The sequence below is a fragment of the Catharus ustulatus genome, chromosome 8 (genome assembly GCF_009819885.2).
Source record: "Catharus ustulatus isolate bCatUst1 chromosome 8, bCatUst1.pri.v2, whole genome shotgun sequence".
Taxonomy (NCBI): Eukaryota; Metazoa; Chordata; class Aves; order Passeriformes; family Turdidae; genus Catharus; species Catharus ustulatus.
This window is the reverse complement of record NC_046228.1, coordinates 12,806,491-12,825,266: the sequence shown is the minus strand read 5'-3', so window position 1 is coordinate 12,825,266 and position 18,776 is coordinate 12,806,491. Positions and strand designations below refer to the sequence as shown.

General features: G+C 49.8%; 1 protein-coding gene across 2 annotated transcripts in view; it reads left to right on the top strand.

Moving 5' to 3' along the window:
• SUFU (SUFU negative regulator of hedgehog signaling) overlaps positions 1 to 10,363 on the top strand; it is a 91,626-nt gene extending 81,263 nt beyond the window's left edge. For both annotated transcript variants that reach the window (XM_033066424.2, XM_033066425.2), the window contains exons 11-12: positions 848 to 916; positions 4,034 to 10,363. In XM_033066424.2, the coding sequence (XP_032922315.1) occupies positions 848 to 916; positions 4,034 to 4,123 (159 nt within the window). In that variant the 3' untranslated portion in view covers positions 4,124 to 10,363. The remainder of the gene's footprint in view (positions 1 to 847; positions 917 to 4,033) is intronic.
• The last annotated feature ends 8,413 nt before the right edge of the window (positions 10,364 to 18,776 follow it).

Below are 18,776 nucleotides of genomic sequence, written 5' to 3'. Positions count from 1 at the left end.
CCAGCTGTCCTGCCTGGAGCTCTGGCCTTTGCGGCTGTTGTGAAGAGGGCAGGATGTGTTTGCTTTTGCCTATCATGTATTTTTTTAAAGAGGGTGGGAGTTCCTCTGCTTGAATTCCCGGGGCTGATTTCCCCTGTGATGTCTCTGGTTTCTGTGACTTGGGGGACTCCGTGGAGCTGGGGTTGTGGTCCTCATCCACGACTTTTGACTTGACAGCAGCTGTTTTCTTGGACTGCTTCATGCTTGCCAGCCTGGCTCTGAGATAAGCCAAAAGCTTTCCCAGCACAGGCACACAGGATGGGCATGTGCCATCACAACATGGGGGCGCCTCACGTGGGCTCCTCTGGGAGCACTTCCCATACCCAGCATCTGGTTCATGTGAACAATGTGCTGTACTGGGGTCAGGCCCATCCCCATGCCCACAGCACCATCTCTGTATGGGTCTCTGGCTCTTCCTATGCTGCTATTTCCTGATTAAACTGCAAGCTTGACTTCTGTGGATCAGATGAAAGTGGCTGTCTCCCACTGTCTCTCCAACAGTTGTTATCTTGACCCTTTTTCCTCCTTCCCCCCTCTTTCTGTCTAAAGCTGAGCCTCTAATTTTAGACCAAGAGAGATAATTGAGGGTCAAAAAAGATTGCTGTATAATTTCAACCTTTTTTTTCAGTGGTTGGGGTGGAAGACAAAGTTAGGAGCTCCTTGCCCTCAAACCTTTGTATTGCGGTAAAGAAGGACATAGGGGAAGGAGTGAGTTGGTACAGTCTGCTCTGTGCAGAAGTCCTGCTGTTCCTTGCAATTAGCTAAAACTGAGAGTGTAAAGGTGTAAAATACTGTATTTCCTTTGCAGATTCTATTGACCGAAGAGTTCGTAGAGAGAATGCTGGAAGATTTAGAAGATCTGAATTCTCCAGAGGAAGTAAGGCTGCATCATTCCTGTATCTTCCATGTACTGTCCCAGAGAGCTCAACCCATCCTGCAGCTTGTCTTTGATCCTCCCCTCAGCCTGCAGGCTGCAGCCCTGCCCCATCCATAGACTTGAGGCCATGCTAAGCCTTCACATCTGCTGTCAGGCACCAAGAGAAGGGATTGCCAGAAATACAAGACAGGGATAGGTATTAAAGGAGACTCTGCATTTTGATTTCCATCAGCATCTTTTCCAGCATTGTATCTGAGCACCCTAAATGAAAGCAGTGCAGCCTCTGGGCGAGGTGGCAGGGTTTCCTCCATGCCATGCACAGATATTGTCCTCACCAGCAGCTCCTAGCACATCACCTTCCCTGCTTTCAGAAAGGCTAAAAGCGGTGGCAGCACATTTGCTTTTGAACAATCTGTTGTATGGGTCTCCTTTAGTGGGTTTGGTAAGCAAGCAGGGCTGTTTCACATCTGCTACTTGGCCTTCACCTGCTGGCCCTGCATGGTGTGTGAAGGACCATCACCAGTCTGGAAGCATTACAGCAACAGCCAGGGGGGCTTTATAAAGCTGGTACTAAACTTCCCACTGCCATGTGATCTCTTCCTGGGGAACATTTAACACCCCGTCTCCCATGCATGCCATATAAATATTCTGCTTGACTTCAAAGATCAGTGGCAGAAATGACATGTAATATTTTTAATCCCATTTTTTACAGCTCCCTGCAGACTCTAAAGAAACTTTCCTTGGCTTGTAGAGCAGCCCTCACATCCCTTGCTCTGCTCCCCTCCCCCCAGGAAAATCTCAGGGCTCTAATTGTTTAATCCAGAGTTGACTTAATGCCAGGATGTTCTTCGCTGTGTGAGTGAGGGGAGCACGCTGCTGGCTGTGCAGTGATTTTCAGGCCAGCTTTTATCCAGTTAAACCTAATCTAAAGCTCATTTTTGCTAGTGACATGGAAGCCCAGGAGCACTTTGGTTTGAAGGCCCTTTAGTGAAGGCTTTGGACGGCTCATGTTCCTTTGCTGTCCATTGAGGCAAAGAGCATGGCAGCTCCTGGCACAGCGACGGGGTGTTTGGTTCCCACTCACTGTGACTTTGCTGAATTAAAAAGTGAAAAACAAACAAATGCAAAGGATGACTTCTCCAAGAGGATTGCTTTGGAACCACTGTTGTTTATAAAAAGGAAAATACTTGAGATGAAATTTGATCTTTCAGCATCCAGATTCCTCCAAGGATTTGTAACTTGCAGGATCCAGGTTGGGCCAACTGAAAGCATTCCTCAGCAGCCCTGACTGTTGCTGATGATATTCATGTGGTAGAATGAAGTGCTGTGAGGAGTCTTTCCTTTGCTGCATAAAGAACCACCTGTGTTAAGTGAAATTAAGTGAAATAATCTGTCTGAGTATCTTTAGCATTTTTCACATGTCCTGCACAGCCACTCAGAATTCCCTGGGCTGTGCAGGGCCAGTAGATTACATGGTGCAAGCTACACACAGGGCTTGAGTTTATAAAAAAAATTTAAATGGCACTTGAGCTGTTTGTTTCGTAGAGGATAACAAACAGGAGTTTGTGGTAGCCTCTATCCTGAAGGATCCTCCTGCTGTGTCCCCAGATCATGGATCAGACCATGAACCACCAGCATATTAAGGTCAATGGATACCAACTGCAGGTTGCCCTCATGGGCAGCTGCAAATGGAGCAAGGTCAGGAGCAAATTCATGTCAGAGACACCCTTGCTGTGGAGCAGGCAGCTGCTCTTTCAGCAGGAACCTCACACTGAGCCTGTGTTGATGTCCATCAGAAACAGGGTGCTTACAGGAAGAAAGACAAGTAATTGAATAAGACTGATTGATTTCCAGGTTGCTGTCCTCTTGTGCCAACTCTCTTGGTCAAACAGCCCCTGGGAAGCCTACGGTGCTACTGGCCTGGGTCTGAGGACTCTCCTAGGAGAGGAGCTCTGTATCCATAACCATTCTGAATTAGCCACTTCCAGGGCAGATTGTCACTGGGTTTGGACTGCCATCATGAAGTTCCTGGGAGTCCCATTGGAGTGTCAGGGAGTATTGCAGGGCAAGGCAGTACAACACTGGGTGCAGTACAGCTTTGAAAACAAAATGAGCCTGCACATAGGCTTCCAGAGCTATCCCCCGTGTGTTTTGGGTCCTCAGGTTGGCCACTGAGATTGCATGAAATGCCTATGCAGAACTGGTTGCCATTCAACTGTGGATGGGGCAGATTTGTTGCCTAAGAGATTCTACCCATACCTTCACCCCCACCCCAGAGCTGTGTTTGAGAGACCAGTGTGAATGTTGTGAGAAGGTTGGTGGTAAGGCTCTGTCCTTGCATGGTTGTGTTTGGGTTGATATTGGGGTGACTTCCTAGCCTAAGGAGGGGCATCAGGGTGGGACCAGCCTTGTTGGGGAAACACTGGCCACAGACAGTGCTGTGTAAACCAGACTGGGGCAAAAAATCTCCCTTCTGTGTGCTTCAACCAGTGTTTGCAAAACAGCCTGAGCAGCTGAGTGCCTGTGTGAGCACAAGGCATTGTACAGCTCTGTGAGGCCTTTGTGCCAGAGGTGGGAAGGACTGGAGCAGGAATGCTGTGCAGGCACATTGGCTCTCCCCAGCCAGGGCAGCACAGCTTGCCTATCACCCAGCAGAGCTCTCATGGCTCACCTACATTCCACCCTGAATGAGCAGGGGTTTGAAAGCTACCCTGAGACTGCCTTTAAAGCAAATGTGGGCTCTGGGGGCTGGGCTGGGCTGGGCTGGGTGAAAGGAGAGAGAGATGATAAGATAGGAGGGAAGACACTTCTGCTGCAAATATTCTGAAAGGTTGGGAAGGAGAAATGGTGATGGGGGCAGAAACCCTCCAAAATTCGTCTGATGAAATAAACAGTGCTTGGACTGAAGGCTCAGAACTTTACTTTGGCAGCTGAGATAGGCCACATTATCTAATGTCCACTGCTGTCCAAAACATACTGATGGGGAAATGTTTTCTTAGTGGCCTCTTGTTTTAAAAAATAATAATAACATGGGGCTGCCTGCCTTTGCAACAATTTTGTTTTTTCTGTGCAGATTGCAGTGATATGCATTAACTGGTTCTCTTTACTGTCTTACAGTTTAAACTTCCAAAGGAGTACAGCTGGCCTGAAAAGAAACTGAAAGTTTCCATCTTGCCAGATGCCGTGTTCGACAGCCCACTGCATTAGAGCTGAATTACACTATTCTAACAACTGGGAGAGCCAAGTTACTGTCCATTACCCAGTGACTCACAGGATAATTAATGCAGTAAAAACTCTGCCTGCAAATAAAAAGAGTTTGCTGCACAACCACTGCAAACAGAAGAGGAGCTACTCAGCACCAGCCCAGACCGAACTGAGCCCTTTCCTTTATCCTTCCCAAGGCTGAACTCTCTGGGAACAGCCTGCGTATGTGTGAGTGCGAGTGAGAAATATTTAACTATGAAAATTAGTAGTAAGAATCTTTTCTCTCTCCTAGTTGCAGAACTCCCCTCTGCCTTAGCCCAGGGTGTAGACGCTCTGCACGCCTGTATTTACACATACATTTCTGCCAGGTGCGAGCCTATAATCCATGGATTAAATGTTCTTTACGTGACTCTGGAGTCCTTTTGTTAGCCAAACTTTTACTGACTGCAGAACTGTTCTTCCATGTGCTATTTTTTTTTTTCTTTTTAGAAATGGAATGGTATTTCCCCTGTTTAAAGGAGGCCAAAAGCTCACATGCTTGAAGCTGAACAGATTTAAAGATGAACTTTCTAGTTCAGTCAAGAAAAACAAATCCAGATCCTCCCCCTGCCCTCAAATTAGGCATGTTTAAGTGTTGGTCTTGGTGCTATTAGCTATGGTATTGCTGCAAACAGAGGCAACTTTATTCTCGTGCATCCTGTCCTTGTGCCTGAACCCCAGGGAAGGTCGCAACCTCTGGTTTTGCACAAGCAGGAGGAAGAAAGCTACAGGGGCGGGGGAGATCTCCTGTTTACAGTGTGTTTATCTTTAAAGAGATACTGTCAAGTATTTTTTCCTTGCTATTGTACAGAATTTGAGAAGCTAGAAAGGATCATTTGTTCACAGGGACAACTTCAGCAGCTCTGCAGGATCAGGGGGTTGCTTGAAAGCTTATGAAGTGGAGATCTCTGCTGCCCTGGCACAGCAGAGAGGAGACTCAGCCTCAATGAAGCCAACTATTCTCCTGTTCCAGCAGGGTTGTGCCCTAGTGCAGCTCCATTTTCCCCTCTAGCCTCGCTGTGGTGGCTCTTGTTGCTGACCTTCCTCTTTTCAGATGGGTTTGAACTGTAAAGCATCAAAATCAGTTTGAAAAGACGCTCTCTCTAGATCCCTGTGGCTTCCTCCTTGGAGCAAAACATGTGCAGAGGAGCCAGTCTCTGCAGTGGCAGGTTGTGTCTCTGCATCAGCTGCTGGCCCTGTGGATATGCTGCAGCAAACCACCGAAGGCTTTACCCCCTGCTGCTGCAGGTTGTTTCTGATGCATATTCCCCAGCCTTCCTCTGCCCATTGTCTTTTGGTGACAACTCTTCACTCCTTGTCAGGGGAGATGCAGCTTTCCTTCCACCCCTTTCTGCCTACAAGATAACTGGTAGTTTATGCACAGTTGCTGTGTGATCCCAATTCAAGTACAACAAAAGCTTTTAACACTTAACTCCCCTGATCAAACAGCAAAGTCCAGGAGGCCTCACAGTACCCTGGGGTTGGTTTTTTGTTTGTTTTCTGATTTAATTTCTTCCCAGCACAGTCAGCTTTGATGTTTTCTGCATATATTTGAGGCTGGTTAATGTTGGTCAAGAAGCAGAGCTAGGAGCCACAAAGCTTTACTTGGACTTGCTACAGAATTCCTCTGTGGCCTCAGGCAAGCCACTCAATGTCTCTCTGTGCAGAGAGGGTGACTATTGACTAGAGGGCTGTAGGACCTACCGAAGCATGCCAGGGTTTGCAGGGGAGGGCGTGCTTTGTGTACAAAGTAGTATTTGTATTATTATAATTGTTTTTATATTATAATTTAAGGCAGGCCAAATTCAGGGTCCAACACTGCTCTGCAGAACCTTCCTTTCTGCAAAGCTATGAAAGCAATTTACATGTAAATGAGTTTGTCATTTTGTCTGAACTCAGAGGATCATCTTAAAATCCTGCTGTGAAAGAACAAACTTTCAGATATCTGCATGTGCCAGCCGCAGTGATTTCTGTGCTGTGGCAGGCTGCATTCATCCATGGGATCTCTCGGCCAGTTTTCATTGTCCTGGTCAGCACTAAGCATCCCTTCTGCACTCTAGATGTATGTGCAAGGGACAGTGTGGATGAGAAAGTGGCATGAAAACCTACCAGTCCAGCTTCAAAAACAACGTGCCCAAGTGTCCCACCACAAGATAATGGGCAAACAGATAATTGTGGCAGTGGGGAAAATGCAAGGGCAGCAACTACAATTGTGTCCCAAAGTCATCCAACAGTAGCCCGTGGATGCTCTTCTACGAGCTTGCTGGGGGTGCTGCAGCAGAGCTGGCCTGTTGCCACGATGCTGGCTGCTCTTCCTTGTTTCCAGATGCTAGCTCTCATTAAAATGAGCTTAAAATCCACATCTTGGTGGAGAAGGGACATTTGGAAGGTCAATTGTTGCTATTCCTGCAGAGATCAGCACGGGGCAGAGAGAAGTCCATCAGACCCTCTCTGGGCTCTGACACACATCTGGAAAGCTTGGACCTCCTGCCCTATGAACTCTTTGAGCCTTCACGGCAGGAATCTGGTGCTGTATGCAGGGAAAGCACCTCCTCCAAGCTAGCTTGTGCTCCAGTTCTGCCTTTCTCATGCAAGTGTTTTCCTCACCATATTTACTCTCATCAGACGCTCTGGGCTGGGTTTCCATTGACTTCAGAGGGAGCTCGCTGAATGCATGTGATAATCCACCCAGTATGCCTGTGTGTGTGTGTGTGTGTGTGTGTGTGTGTATTTTTGTTCCATGTCATGTATTTATATATAGTTCTGTGTATTTGAGTTATGAACAGGTGGCATGCCAGAAATCTCTATTTCTGAGACACTTTCTCACAGATCTTTGCTGGTAGCCAGATAACAATTGAGGGGGGAGAAGGCTTGCAGGGAAGGAAGTGAAATCTTCCTATTTAGGTAAGGGGGGAAATATTAGACAAATAATTGCTAAAATAGAATTCTGTGTCTTATTGTTAGAGCAACTATGAGAATCTGGTGAAAGTCAGCCCTTAAGCTCCCTAGTTCTGTCGCTGCCTCTCAGCAACTTATCTAAGAGTAAGAAAGTTGCAGTTACTCAGTATCCTGAAGAGCTGGGAAGCCACAAGACATCCCCTCACGATTCACATCAAGTTTGCAAGGGTGCCAAAGCCTTACTCATTGGCAAGTAAATTAGGTGTGAAGTTTGGATATTTTCATCTTGGGGCAAGAGGACATATCTGTGCATGAAATAAATGGAAAATAAACCTTTGTATTTTAGTGAGCAAGTAGTTTGAAAGAGGGAAGTCATCAGAGTTAATAAATGCCATGGTGTTTTTCTAGCCCAAACCTGCTGAGATGGTAGACCACTGGTGCCGATTTTTTTCTAGATTGTGTAGAAGGTGTGAAGCAGCTTTGTATGGAACCAAAACCTGTGGGGCTTGTGTTGGCTAAAGACAGTGACCTGGATGGAAATGAAAGCAGCTTAGAAAGCAGTGAGTACAGGATTTCTCTCTCTTGAAGAAATCTGGCAATGCAGGTCAATTCAGATATTTGGAAAGGTGAAGAGCTTTGAAAATCCAACATGTGACAGCAATTCTGAAATAGGAGAAGTCTTAAAAACCACTTTCTCTCTCTCAATTTCTGATTAAAAACAGGACAAGGAATGTATAATTTCAGTATTAAAGTATGTAGGGTGTGATCTGAGCAGAGCAGTCATCTTGTAGCTGCTGTGACCATATTTTCAGTGGCTTAAATAGGTGGTGCCTGCTGTGTCTAATTCTTTGAGGGTGATGTATATTGGTTTTACTCTACGTAGAATTGCCAACAGTGATTTGAAATTATATTCTGAAGCTCTTCGCTTTAAATATTCAGTTACTCTTGGATAGCTTTTGAAATTACACCATCAGGTCATCACATGATCTTGGGAGAAGTGAGGATTGTGTTGTTTTTCATCTGAGACCAGTAGAAAAAACCCAACACTTCAAAGCAATGCTTGGCTCTTCCCTCCTCCTAGATTGGCATCCAGAATCCATGTCCTGCTTTTCAAACTTGTACACAGGACAAGGCAGCATCACATCAGATGGGGTGAAAAACTTCAGGCCAGAGGAAACCCTTAGACCTGTGTGTCCAGTTTTCCCCTAGCCCAGAAAGTGGCCATGTACCTTCTGGTTCTGCTCTATCAAGTCTTGGGCTTCAGCCCCTGCTCCGTCTCAGCCACGTGAGGAAGCGTTGCAGCACCAGGAGAGCCCTTCCACCTCCTAGGGGCTGGGTGACTTCCCTCCTCTGAAAGAACACATTGTGCCTTAATTTCTCTTGTGAGTGAAGCTGCAAGGGCAGATGAATTGTCAAGCAACCAAGAATTCCTTTCTGTGCATCTGTCCCTATTGATAAATGCCTGCCTGCACAGCAGCCAGATTGTATCCAAAGCAATCTCAAAATCCACATTTGCTTATGGGGTTCACCTCTTAAGATTTTAAAGCTGGATTTAAGTATTTTGACCTAACAAGCTCTGTCTTAACCCACTATTTTTATAAATTTTTTTTTGTGTTGTGCAGTGTCTGCTTGTCCTCTTTCCTTTTAAAAAAGCCCCAACCCTTGTGTTTGACATGAGTCCAAAATTTCAAATGGAGAATAGGCCTGAGGTTGCAAATGTGTTTTAAACGTGGTCCCGTATCGACTTGTCTCTCAGGCAGTGAACCTGTCGTGTATCATGCTTCACCACCTCTTCATTTCTGCCATGATTCTATTTCCCCTAAAGTTGCTGACAGACCATAAAATCATCATAAGTTGCTCATCAGTTCACAAACCTCATTTCTAGTCTGCCATGAAGGGGCTGCCCCATCCCCTTCCCTTGCTGGAAGACCACAGCATCGTTCACCATTTGGCTCGTGGAGCCCCAATGCAGGAGAGGATCATCAGCCCAGGAATGGCTGCACATGGCAGATGTGGCTGGCCAGGGCCTGGTTGTTTTTAAACTGTCCTGATACTGTGCCTGCCCTCTTTAAAAAGAGGAAGAGAGAGAGAGAAAAAAACCCAACCTCGAAAAGCCAGAGGAAAATTTCCTGCCGATTGTCATGTTTTGCAAACACTGGTCTTTTCTCTTGCCCTCTCCCTCCACTCCTGACGAGGCTAGAGATGAAAATGGCTCCTTTGTTTCTTTCCCTGGGGCCCAACTGCAGCGAAAGTGCGGCTCCGGAAACTCTCCACTGCACGAGCGGCAAGGGTGGGAGGGACCGAGCTGTCACCGTGTGCGGTAGGTCCTACATAAACACGGCTTATTGACAATGCCCCGAGCAGGATGGGAGCAGGAGGGCTCTGGGGTGCTGGTCAGGAGGCTCCTGTGCCCTTCTTCCTACCGAAGCAAGCAGGATGCAAAACCCACAGGGGCTGAGGAAGGGGAGGTGGGTGTGAGTGGCCATGTTGTCCCTGCTAGGGACTGATCACAGGCTGGGGAACTCTGGGTTTTGGTTTTCCCCAAAGTGGGAATTTGCAGCCCCATGGAAGCAGGCAGCATCCCTCTAGGGAGTTGTAGTGATGCCCTGGCCTCCACACTGGGATGCTCCTTGCACCCATCCAGCCCTGTAGTCCTGGTACTCTGAGTTTGGCCACAGTCATGCTCCAAACCCAAGTTAACGCTTTCAAAACCCTTCACTTGTCCAGCCCAGGCTGGATACACTAACTTTTCCCTTTTTTTAAACGGATGGAGGTTTTGCCTCTTGCTGGGGACACTACATGTTTTGTGTGCTGAATGGGAGCAAAGGCAAGGTTCCCAGGGCAGGGGACACATGGGTGACTGGGACCACAGCAAACCCTGACCGCTGGGGTTGCCCTTGCAGCCCTGAGGTGAACTGTTCAGTGCTTCAGCTCTGTGTGTGTGTGTTTGTGTGTGTGTGTGGTCTGCAGGCGTGGGGGTCGTGTGATGGAGGAGCCCCAGGACACTCCCAGCGGGGCTGGAAGGAGCCTGTGTTTCTGTGGCCGGTGTACCAGTACCTTGTAGATGGCCTTTCTTCCCTCTCCCCTTCTCCTTTTTTTTTATAAAAGACAAAAAACAAATGGAAAGCTAAACTAGCAGAGGTTTTTAAATATTTTATATTAGTTTCTAATGTAAATTCTTACATTGTTATTGCAGTGCTGGGTGTGTTTCGCCTGCACGTGACTTTTTGTAATATTTTTGTGAATCACTAAACGGTTTTTTTTTCCTCCCGTGTATTCTAAAGTGCATTAAAGGTATTTGCAGAATTGTCAGTGTCTTTCTCTGTGGGCAACACAGTGGGACCGACTGTCTCCTGCTCAGCTCTGCAACTGCTTTGGCAGCTCCTTCTCGCTGACACCTTCCTCACTCCCAGGGAAGCAGGGTATCTTGTCCAGACCTCTGGAGTACAAGTGTGGGAGGGAAGGGGATCTTTTTTTACCCTAAAAACTCAGCTAAATGACCGGTCCCAGGACCTGCCAGGTTCAGCATCGTCCATGAGCATCTGCTGGCAAAACCCCTTGAGTCAAGGCAGCCTGAGTGCCCTGACAGCCAGGGTTTTCCGTGCTCTTTGGACAAGCTGGAATGGGGAGTGCTTGCACGTGGTTCCAAGGATGCAGCCAGTTGGCTGAGGGATGGCAACCTCATCCACCAGCACAGGAAGGAGGGAGCTGGGGTGAGTGTCAGGTCAGGTCTGTGTTCCTGTCCTCTGCCAAGTGCCTCCTGGCTTCAGTGGTATTTGTGGGGGTGTGGATGTGTGTGCAGAGACTGAATATGTTGGAGAAGAGATACAGCAAACGCTTAGGAAAAAATATTACTGAGCTAATGTTGCAATGATTTCCCAGTAACACAGAATGATTTTGCAGTAATCTTTTTACACTTATCAGTAATAAATGCCTTTAAGGCCAGAGAGAAAGGGTGAAATATCTGGGCAGGGGGGGAAGGGAGATCACAGTGCTCAGAGGAAGGGTGACAGGGAAAGAAAAGGATGCATGGAGAGCCAAAATCCAGCTCTAGGCAGGTTTTGCACTTGCTCTTCACAGGTGTTGTCTCAGCCCACCCTGCATCAAAAGGGGAGCAATGGGCAGAAAGAGTTTCTGACAGGATGCCTTTTCCTTTGGAGTGAAAGCCATCCTTTCCCTAAGACCTTTCCCACAGCTGCATCCAGACACAAACTGCCCCAGCCCCAATGCAAAGCAGTGAGATCTCCAAGCTCTGCCAGTGCAGAACAGCCCCTGCTGGACATGACAAAGAGAACATCACCACAGCTTGGCCAGGTTTCACCATCTCACCTGAGGAAATCTTGATGGTCAGCTGGTTACCCAGACAGGGGCTTGAGGGGAGAGAGGCCACCACAACTGGTTCTTAGGCCAAGACTCCCTCACGCCTCTTGCCTTCCCAGTTTTTGAAGCACATCCAAGCAGAGGGCCACCCTGTTAGGATATCCCAACAAGGATGGCAGAGCCAGACAAGCAAGGGACCCCACATAGTGCTGGGAACCCTCATCACCAGCCACTTGGCTAATTTAATTAATGAATCAAAATATACACTTTTGCCAGTACCCCCTCTGCAACAGTGCATCCCAGCTGATTCCTCTGTTCAGCCCCAAATCTGGAGGGGACCGTGGAGCTGTGGCACAGTGGGGTGCCCCTCTCCTGCTGGCACCCTTCCCCTCGAGCCCACCGTCGGCACGGCAGTGCCCAGCCCAGGCAGCCTCACTGCTCTGCCTCCACCCCAGCCAAAAGCACCTTCGGGCAGTGAATTTAATTAAGGTTTCTGAAAAGCAGTGTCTGGGAGCCCCTCCTGGATCTGCGGCTCTGAACTTCATTAGGAGCGGTTTGTTGCTAATAATGCCGGCAGCTTCTCTAATTAATAATGGAAGGGCTGTGAGCAGATGCCAAGCCAGGAGAGGGAAGGGATTTGTTTGTTTATTTCGCTCCTCTCTTGGATTTTTTTCTGGAGTGTGGAGAGAGGGTTGGGGCTCATTTTCCATCTAAGAAGTGAATGGCAGTGCCTGGGAACCTCAGTGGGGAAGAGGGTGCACCTGTGAAGCCAAAGAGGGAGATGGAACGGGGTGGGAGATGGGCCCCCGTGGGTGGAACAAGGGAGCATCCCCCACAGCAAGGGGCTCCTACTCCCGTGGTGCTCCCTGCCCACCCAGGAGAGAGCCAGCATGGCTGGACTTGGGCACCCAGGAACAGTTCTAACCCCCAAGCCCCTCGCAAACATCACCCTCACAGCATACCCCTTCCCATGGCATGTCCCCTACCCCATGGCAGGATGGTGCAGACATGGGAAGGAGGTGTTCTCCATGCTTCAGCTCCCTGGACCACAAGGATATGTCATACAACACCCAGAAATGGGGGTTCACAGAAGAACAGCACACCAGGTCCCTTTGAATTTTTCTTTTCCCTTCTTTTTCTCTCATTTTTCTCCTGTTTGCTGTCTTTCCCAGCTGATGTTTCTGGCACAGCTGGCCACAGCAGCACCTTGGTGCAGAGGAAAAGCTCCCAACACAAACCAGTGCATAGGACCCAACATGTTAATGCCCTGTATTCCTAGGGGCCCTGTGGCCAAGCCATGACTGGAGAGGGTCCTGGAGCAGCCAGGCTTGGCCAGATCCTGCTGATCCTCTGGCACAGGACAGGCACCCCCAGCCCCACAGCCAGCAGGCATCCATATCCTGTTGTTTGTCACAGCCTCAGGTGTGCTGCAGGAAACCAGGACCTGGCAGGAGAGGGAGGAGGCTGTGGGGAAGCCCCCTGCATGCCCCAGCTCCCTGTCTAGGCACCCATGGCACGCCCAAAAGCTCCAGCTTCTCCAAACAGCTTTCAGAGCAACTGTTCCTGCTGTCAGGCAGGGTTTGCACCAGGAAAAAAATGGCCTTGCCCTGTCACCTCATCACTCACAAGAACTGAAGCAGTGTTTGGACAGGCCATGGCAGCTCAGCCACAGTGGCCTCAGTGCAGGCTTTGTCCCCTCCTGTCCCCTCCATGCCCCACACTCATCTGCCTCAGGGAAACTTTTCAGGCAGTAGCCATTGCTACAGTGGCTTTCCAAAAAAGTGTACCACTGGTTTTGTTTTCCCTGGGGAAGGAGTATTTTAAATGCCCTTTCCCATCATTCTCATTTCCTCAGACTTTCTACACTCTGGCCACAAGTTATAACCCACTGGAGGGCAGCGAGCAGGGCTGTCCTGAGCTGGAGATGCTCCTGCTGCAGGAGATGGGGTACCCACTTTGGAAGGGCCGGACAACAGGGAACAAAGGAAGCTGGTTAGATAGTAAAAAATCTCCAAGAGTGTCCAAGGCCAAGATGACCTGGGAGACCCAGCCTGCTGCCCGGACTGGAATCATCCCTGTCTGCTTAATGCACAAATCCCCTCTCTGGCTGTTAAAAATGCTGGAGCAAGCATGGGGCTGTGGCATCTCATATGTCCCACCTGCTTTTTGAACAGGAAAATTATCAGAAGCTTGCAGCAAAAGGGGAACCATAAAGGCAAAGGGGCTCAGGAGTGGAGGGTGACTGGGCTGTGTGACAGGGAGCATTCCTGAGGGCACAGGGTGGTGTGGCAGCCTGCCCAGCCCCAGCACAGCCAGCTGAACAATACTGTGAGGCGTTGGGAACAAGCTCGGCAGTGGGAATCCCAGTCCTTGCCTTAAAAGGAGATTTCAGGGAATGATTTTATTGGAAAATTGTTTTCTGATTATTCAGCTTGTTGAAAGTTTCATTTCGTTATTTGCAACATGGTGGGAGGGGGGCTTCAGCTGCACAGGAACAGCAATGGCCAATGATGTTTCCGTGGGTTTCTAGTCCAGAAAAGCCCATTAAATCATCATGTTTTACCTCCTGTGTTTGCAGACCAGAGAATTTTCCCCAAGCCCCCTTACACTGAGCCCAATAACTTGTGGTTTTGATTGAAGCCGGCGGCCCAGGACGACGTCCTGTCTCGGCTTCATGACTTCAAGAGAGGAAGAATCTCCCACTGACTTCCTTTGGCTGCTTGTCCTGGTGGCCAAAAAAAATGCACCCCTGAGAGCAATGCCCCACTGCCAACTTATTTCTGATGCAGCTGCATCCTGCTTGCCTGGAGCCTCTTTTGGATGGAAGGGGATGCCCACCCCACCCCCCAGCTGGTGCAGGTGTGCCCTCGGAGCCACACGGATTGATACAGGAAAATAGCGGGGTACCCCCAGCCCGCCGTTAGCGAGCAGCTCAAGAGTTAATAAACTTCAAACAGATGTGACCAACGTGTCAAGACATGAGAAGTACGTGGTATGGATGTTTATAAGTACATCGACAGAAGGCATTCATAAAAGGTTATAAACTGTGGTAATAAGCAACCCATCAACTTGTTTGGACTCTAACACTTGATTAACCATTTATTAAAAGGTGCAGTAATCATTTATAAGCCATAAGTGGGACTGAACGTAAAGTATGACTCCTTTTATGTTAATAGATGCCTCAAGAATTTCCTCTCCCTTCCTGACATGTTTTGGGTGGTTAAAGGCTAACCCTGGCTGCCAGGTGCCACAGCCCCTCCTCAGCGGTGTGCATTAGCTGGATTCACTCCAGGAGCCTCCCACTCTCCTGACACCCGTGGAGGGGATGTGGGTGTCCATCCCACAGGTTTGTCAGGGCCCTGGGGTTCTGTTCACAGAGAGTCCTGAGTTTGTTCTGGCCAGGCTCTGGGTGACCTCCACCTGCAGCCAACCATCCCTTCAGAGACTGGCAGCAGGAAGGGATGGACAGAAAGGAGTTTGCTGCCAGCAGTGCAGTGGGCAGCACAAGGTGGTGGGCAGCAAGGGAAGCCTGACAGCCCTGCAGGGAGAGGAGGGCCATCAGATGCAGGAAGAGCTCAGGTACTTCTCCCAGGCTTTCCTAGCAGAGTCCAGCATGGGCCCTGTTGCCCACAGGTCCCTGCTGGACCCCAAAGGAGGATCTGTGGGGGGACAGGGGCACCAAGCCCTGAGCTTAGCGGAGTAGGTCATGGAGAGGGAGATTTCAGAGGGGTTAAAACCACCTGCCTAGAGATTCTGGAGCCCTGGGTGCCCAGGGGAAGGAGAGAGCACAGAGAGAGTTGGGAACCCATCCCTGCATTCCCATACAGGAGTCTGTTCAAGCCCCAGGCTGCCAACGCACCAGGATGAGATAAAACTGCCTCCGACATGAAAGCAGCTTCATCCTTCTGTCAACAGGACCCTCCTTTTTTGTTTGCCATCACACTCCTACCCCCAGACATGTCATGTTTTCCTTCCTGGTGTCTTAACAAAACCTAAACCCGTAATTGCTCCCATTACACAACCAGGAGTGACAGTTTATTAGCAATGCTTCCTGACCTAATTTATACCATTGCCCTCCTGCTTTTCCCTTCACTGTGGGCAAACAGACTTTTAGGCTTTCTGAGAGGAAGTTGAACCCCAGCAGCAATGAGAGAGCCACAGCTCTGGAGCAATCCCATGCTCTCACCTGCCTCAGTTTCTCCCAGTTGCACCAAACTGGAGCTCAGTGGCACCACTCAGCTTTGGGACTTTGGGTTTGGGGTTGCACAGGGCATGGCAGCCTTGGATGCTCTGCCCTTCACAGGAAAGCCTGAGAGCTCCCTGGCAGGGGGCTTTTTAGAATGTGTGTGGCACTGGATCATTTGGCTGGAGCCGACTTGAATTGCAGGGAACATGCAGAAAATGAACAGCAGGACTGAGAAATTGATGTGATATTGCGAAGATTACACCTTGTTTTGGGCAGGGGCCTTCTGGTGGGAGAGTGGCTGAATCAAACTGCAGATGGGAATGGAGGTGGTGGGATTGTATCCTGCTCCCATCCTGTCTCCAATGATCAGATTTGTGGCTGGCTTCTTCATGTCCCAAGCTTGTTGCTGGACTGACAGCGCTGAGGAGCTCCTTCTTTCCTTCAGGGAAATGCCCCACTATGGTGTGGGATGCTGTGCCAGAGATTGCTGCACCAGGGAAAGGGCTGGTGCAGAGGGAGGACTGGGCCACTGGTAGCCACGTGCTCAAGGCAAAGGGCTGCTGCTTTCTGCCCTGATGTTGTGGTCATCGAGGCAGGATGTGTGTCCCTGCACTCAGGGGCTGATGACACAACAAAGCGAGAGCCCCAGGGCAGGAAGGTTACATGACCACTTGGGAGGCTGTAAATCCTGGCAAGACAGATCAGGTGGGAAATGCCTCAAAAAGTGACTTTTCTACCTGTGGCACAGCCTGGGCTTTGGGCAGTGCCAGCCTGGATGGACTGTGGGAGCAGCCAGAGGGATTCACAGCCAGCATCACTTTCCCTTCTCCTGACTCGTGGTGGGAGACTCACCACACTGGGGTCAGTGTTTGCTACCACCCTTACCAGACCCCCTTTAAGATGAATGAGTTACTTTTAACCCCATACAGTACGTTTTTCAGAGTGCAGTGGTAAGACTGCCTCAGAGTTCTGCTGAGGAAAAAGAAACGTCGAGCAAATTCCAGGGATGGTGGCTCCCCCAGGATGCTCTCACCAGCCATCCCCTGTTAAAGGCTGGCCACTGGGAGCACCTCTTCCGCTGGCAGCAGAAGGTAAAATGAGACCAAGCTGCATTTTTTTCACCCAGCAAACTTTTACAGCTTTTCTGCCCGGTCCTGTCCCCTGGGTCTCAGGGGAAGGAGCCGCCCCAAGAGGGGGAAGAGCGGAGGAGCCTGTCTGGCCGCCAGTCTCCATCGTGCTCAGAAAAAAGAATAAGAGAAAATTGTGCTGGATTTTTTTGTTTGGTTGTTTTGGGGTTTTTTTAATATATATGGAGGTTTTGTGGCTTTGACGCAGTTTCCTGAAAATCCTGCCTCATCCTGCCAGGGACTGAGCAAATGCACATCCCAGCCCTCAGCGTTGGGGAGAGAAGGAGGAGAAGTCAGGGAGGGAGAGAAGAAAGCCTTTGCCAAACTGGCCTGACCAGAATGTGACACAAGAGCAGGAAATGAGTCACTCCGGCAGGGCAGCTGCTCCCAGGCATTTGCATAGAAAGAAACCCCACCAAGCAGGGAACTACACCGGCCCTCGTCCGGCTCCCCACGCTCCAGCCCTGCAGCTGCCGGACCCAGCCCCACACTCACCAGCACCCACCAGCACCCCGAGCTCAGACCAGGTGGTGAGCCCTGGAGCATCATCCCTGCTCCACTGCTGGCTGGCTGTGCACCCCTGGATTTGGCCAGTCAGCTTCAGATTGGGCTGTTCCAGCCCGGATTTGCTTGAACCAAAGCAGAGCTCCCTCCCCTCCAACACCCTGACCTGCAGTCCCCCTTGGCCAGCACTCAATATCCACTTTGGCCTATGCTTCAGGTGGAGGAGGAAGGGAGAAAGCCCAGCATTTTTGCCCCAAGAGGAGCCCCAGTTGCACACCCATTGCACAAGGGTAAGGCTCTCCCACGGGGCCAACAAGGGCATCACCATCCCTGCACCCAACACACCATTCCAGACCTGTTCCCAGCTTCCAGTGTCAGATGTGGGTGTTGCTGGATCCCAGTGCCTGGGGTGCTGGGAACCTGCTTTGTATGCTGTGGGCACCACGCTGCACACTCTGCTTCTGCTCCCTTTTTATTAGTGTCAGAGGACAGGAGGTTTCCCTGCAGATGCACCACATATGCACATGTGCATCTTCTCCCAAAAGGTACCGGGCTGGGAGGATGCCACAGCAGGCAGGTGATGTGACAGTGTGTGAGGGACATGTGTGACTCCATGGGATGGCTGGGCACAAGGGGTGCATGTTGATGGGGTGCCCTGGGCTGGGTCAGCAGGTGACCATGGAGTCCTCTGCATTGTGGCTCTCCCATCTGTTTCCCTCCTCCTCCACCCCAAACAGGAACAGGGGATGGCCATAAACAGACAGATTTAGTGTTGGAAACAAGACTGTTGCCACCCTACAAGTTCCTTATCTCCTTAAAACCAGCTTTAAAACTTAAATTTCAGTGAAAGCCTTCAGCATGTTAATCACATGGAAGAGGGTGGAGAGAGCTTTCTCCATCACACTGAGCCTCCTCACCAGCCTGACATGGAAGAGGACAGAAGGGGAGTGATGTTTTTTCTCTGATTGGTTACTTGAGTTATAAATGACTCAAGAAACACAGCACTTTGTGTTACTTCCAGAAGACTCAAGGCTTCTGAGGAAGGTGCAGGGCTGGGTGCCAGACCCTTCAGGAGTGTTCTGAAGAAAGGGTGGTGGCAGACAGGGATGGAGTGACATTAACAGCCAACTGCTCTGTTAATCTCTGCAAACACCCTCCCTCTGCTATCAGCTCAGCAGGGTCCCAAGCCCTAAACACCAAAATGAGTTTGGCACCTTGGCTCTGTGGAGCAGCTGAGTTCATCCCTGCTCCCATGGACATCATCTGTACCAGGCAATGCCACCTCAAGGTCAGATGCTAGTGACAAGTGCCTGAGCATCCTGGTTCTGCAGGGTGTACCTGCAGTCCAGCCAGTGCTCATTGAGGGCTCAGCAGAGATGCTGATACTTTACTGGAGAGTCAGGGGACAGGCAGTGGTCTTTCCAGAGCAGGACTAAGGGCTGCTGAAGGGAGACCTCTGGCAAAGGCCTGGGGGTGGCTGGGAAAACAAAGGCTTTGGGAAGGTTGAGGGATATACAGGAGAACTCAGCTACAAACCATCTCTGTGGCCCCTTGGCATGGTCTGGGACACCCGCACCAACAT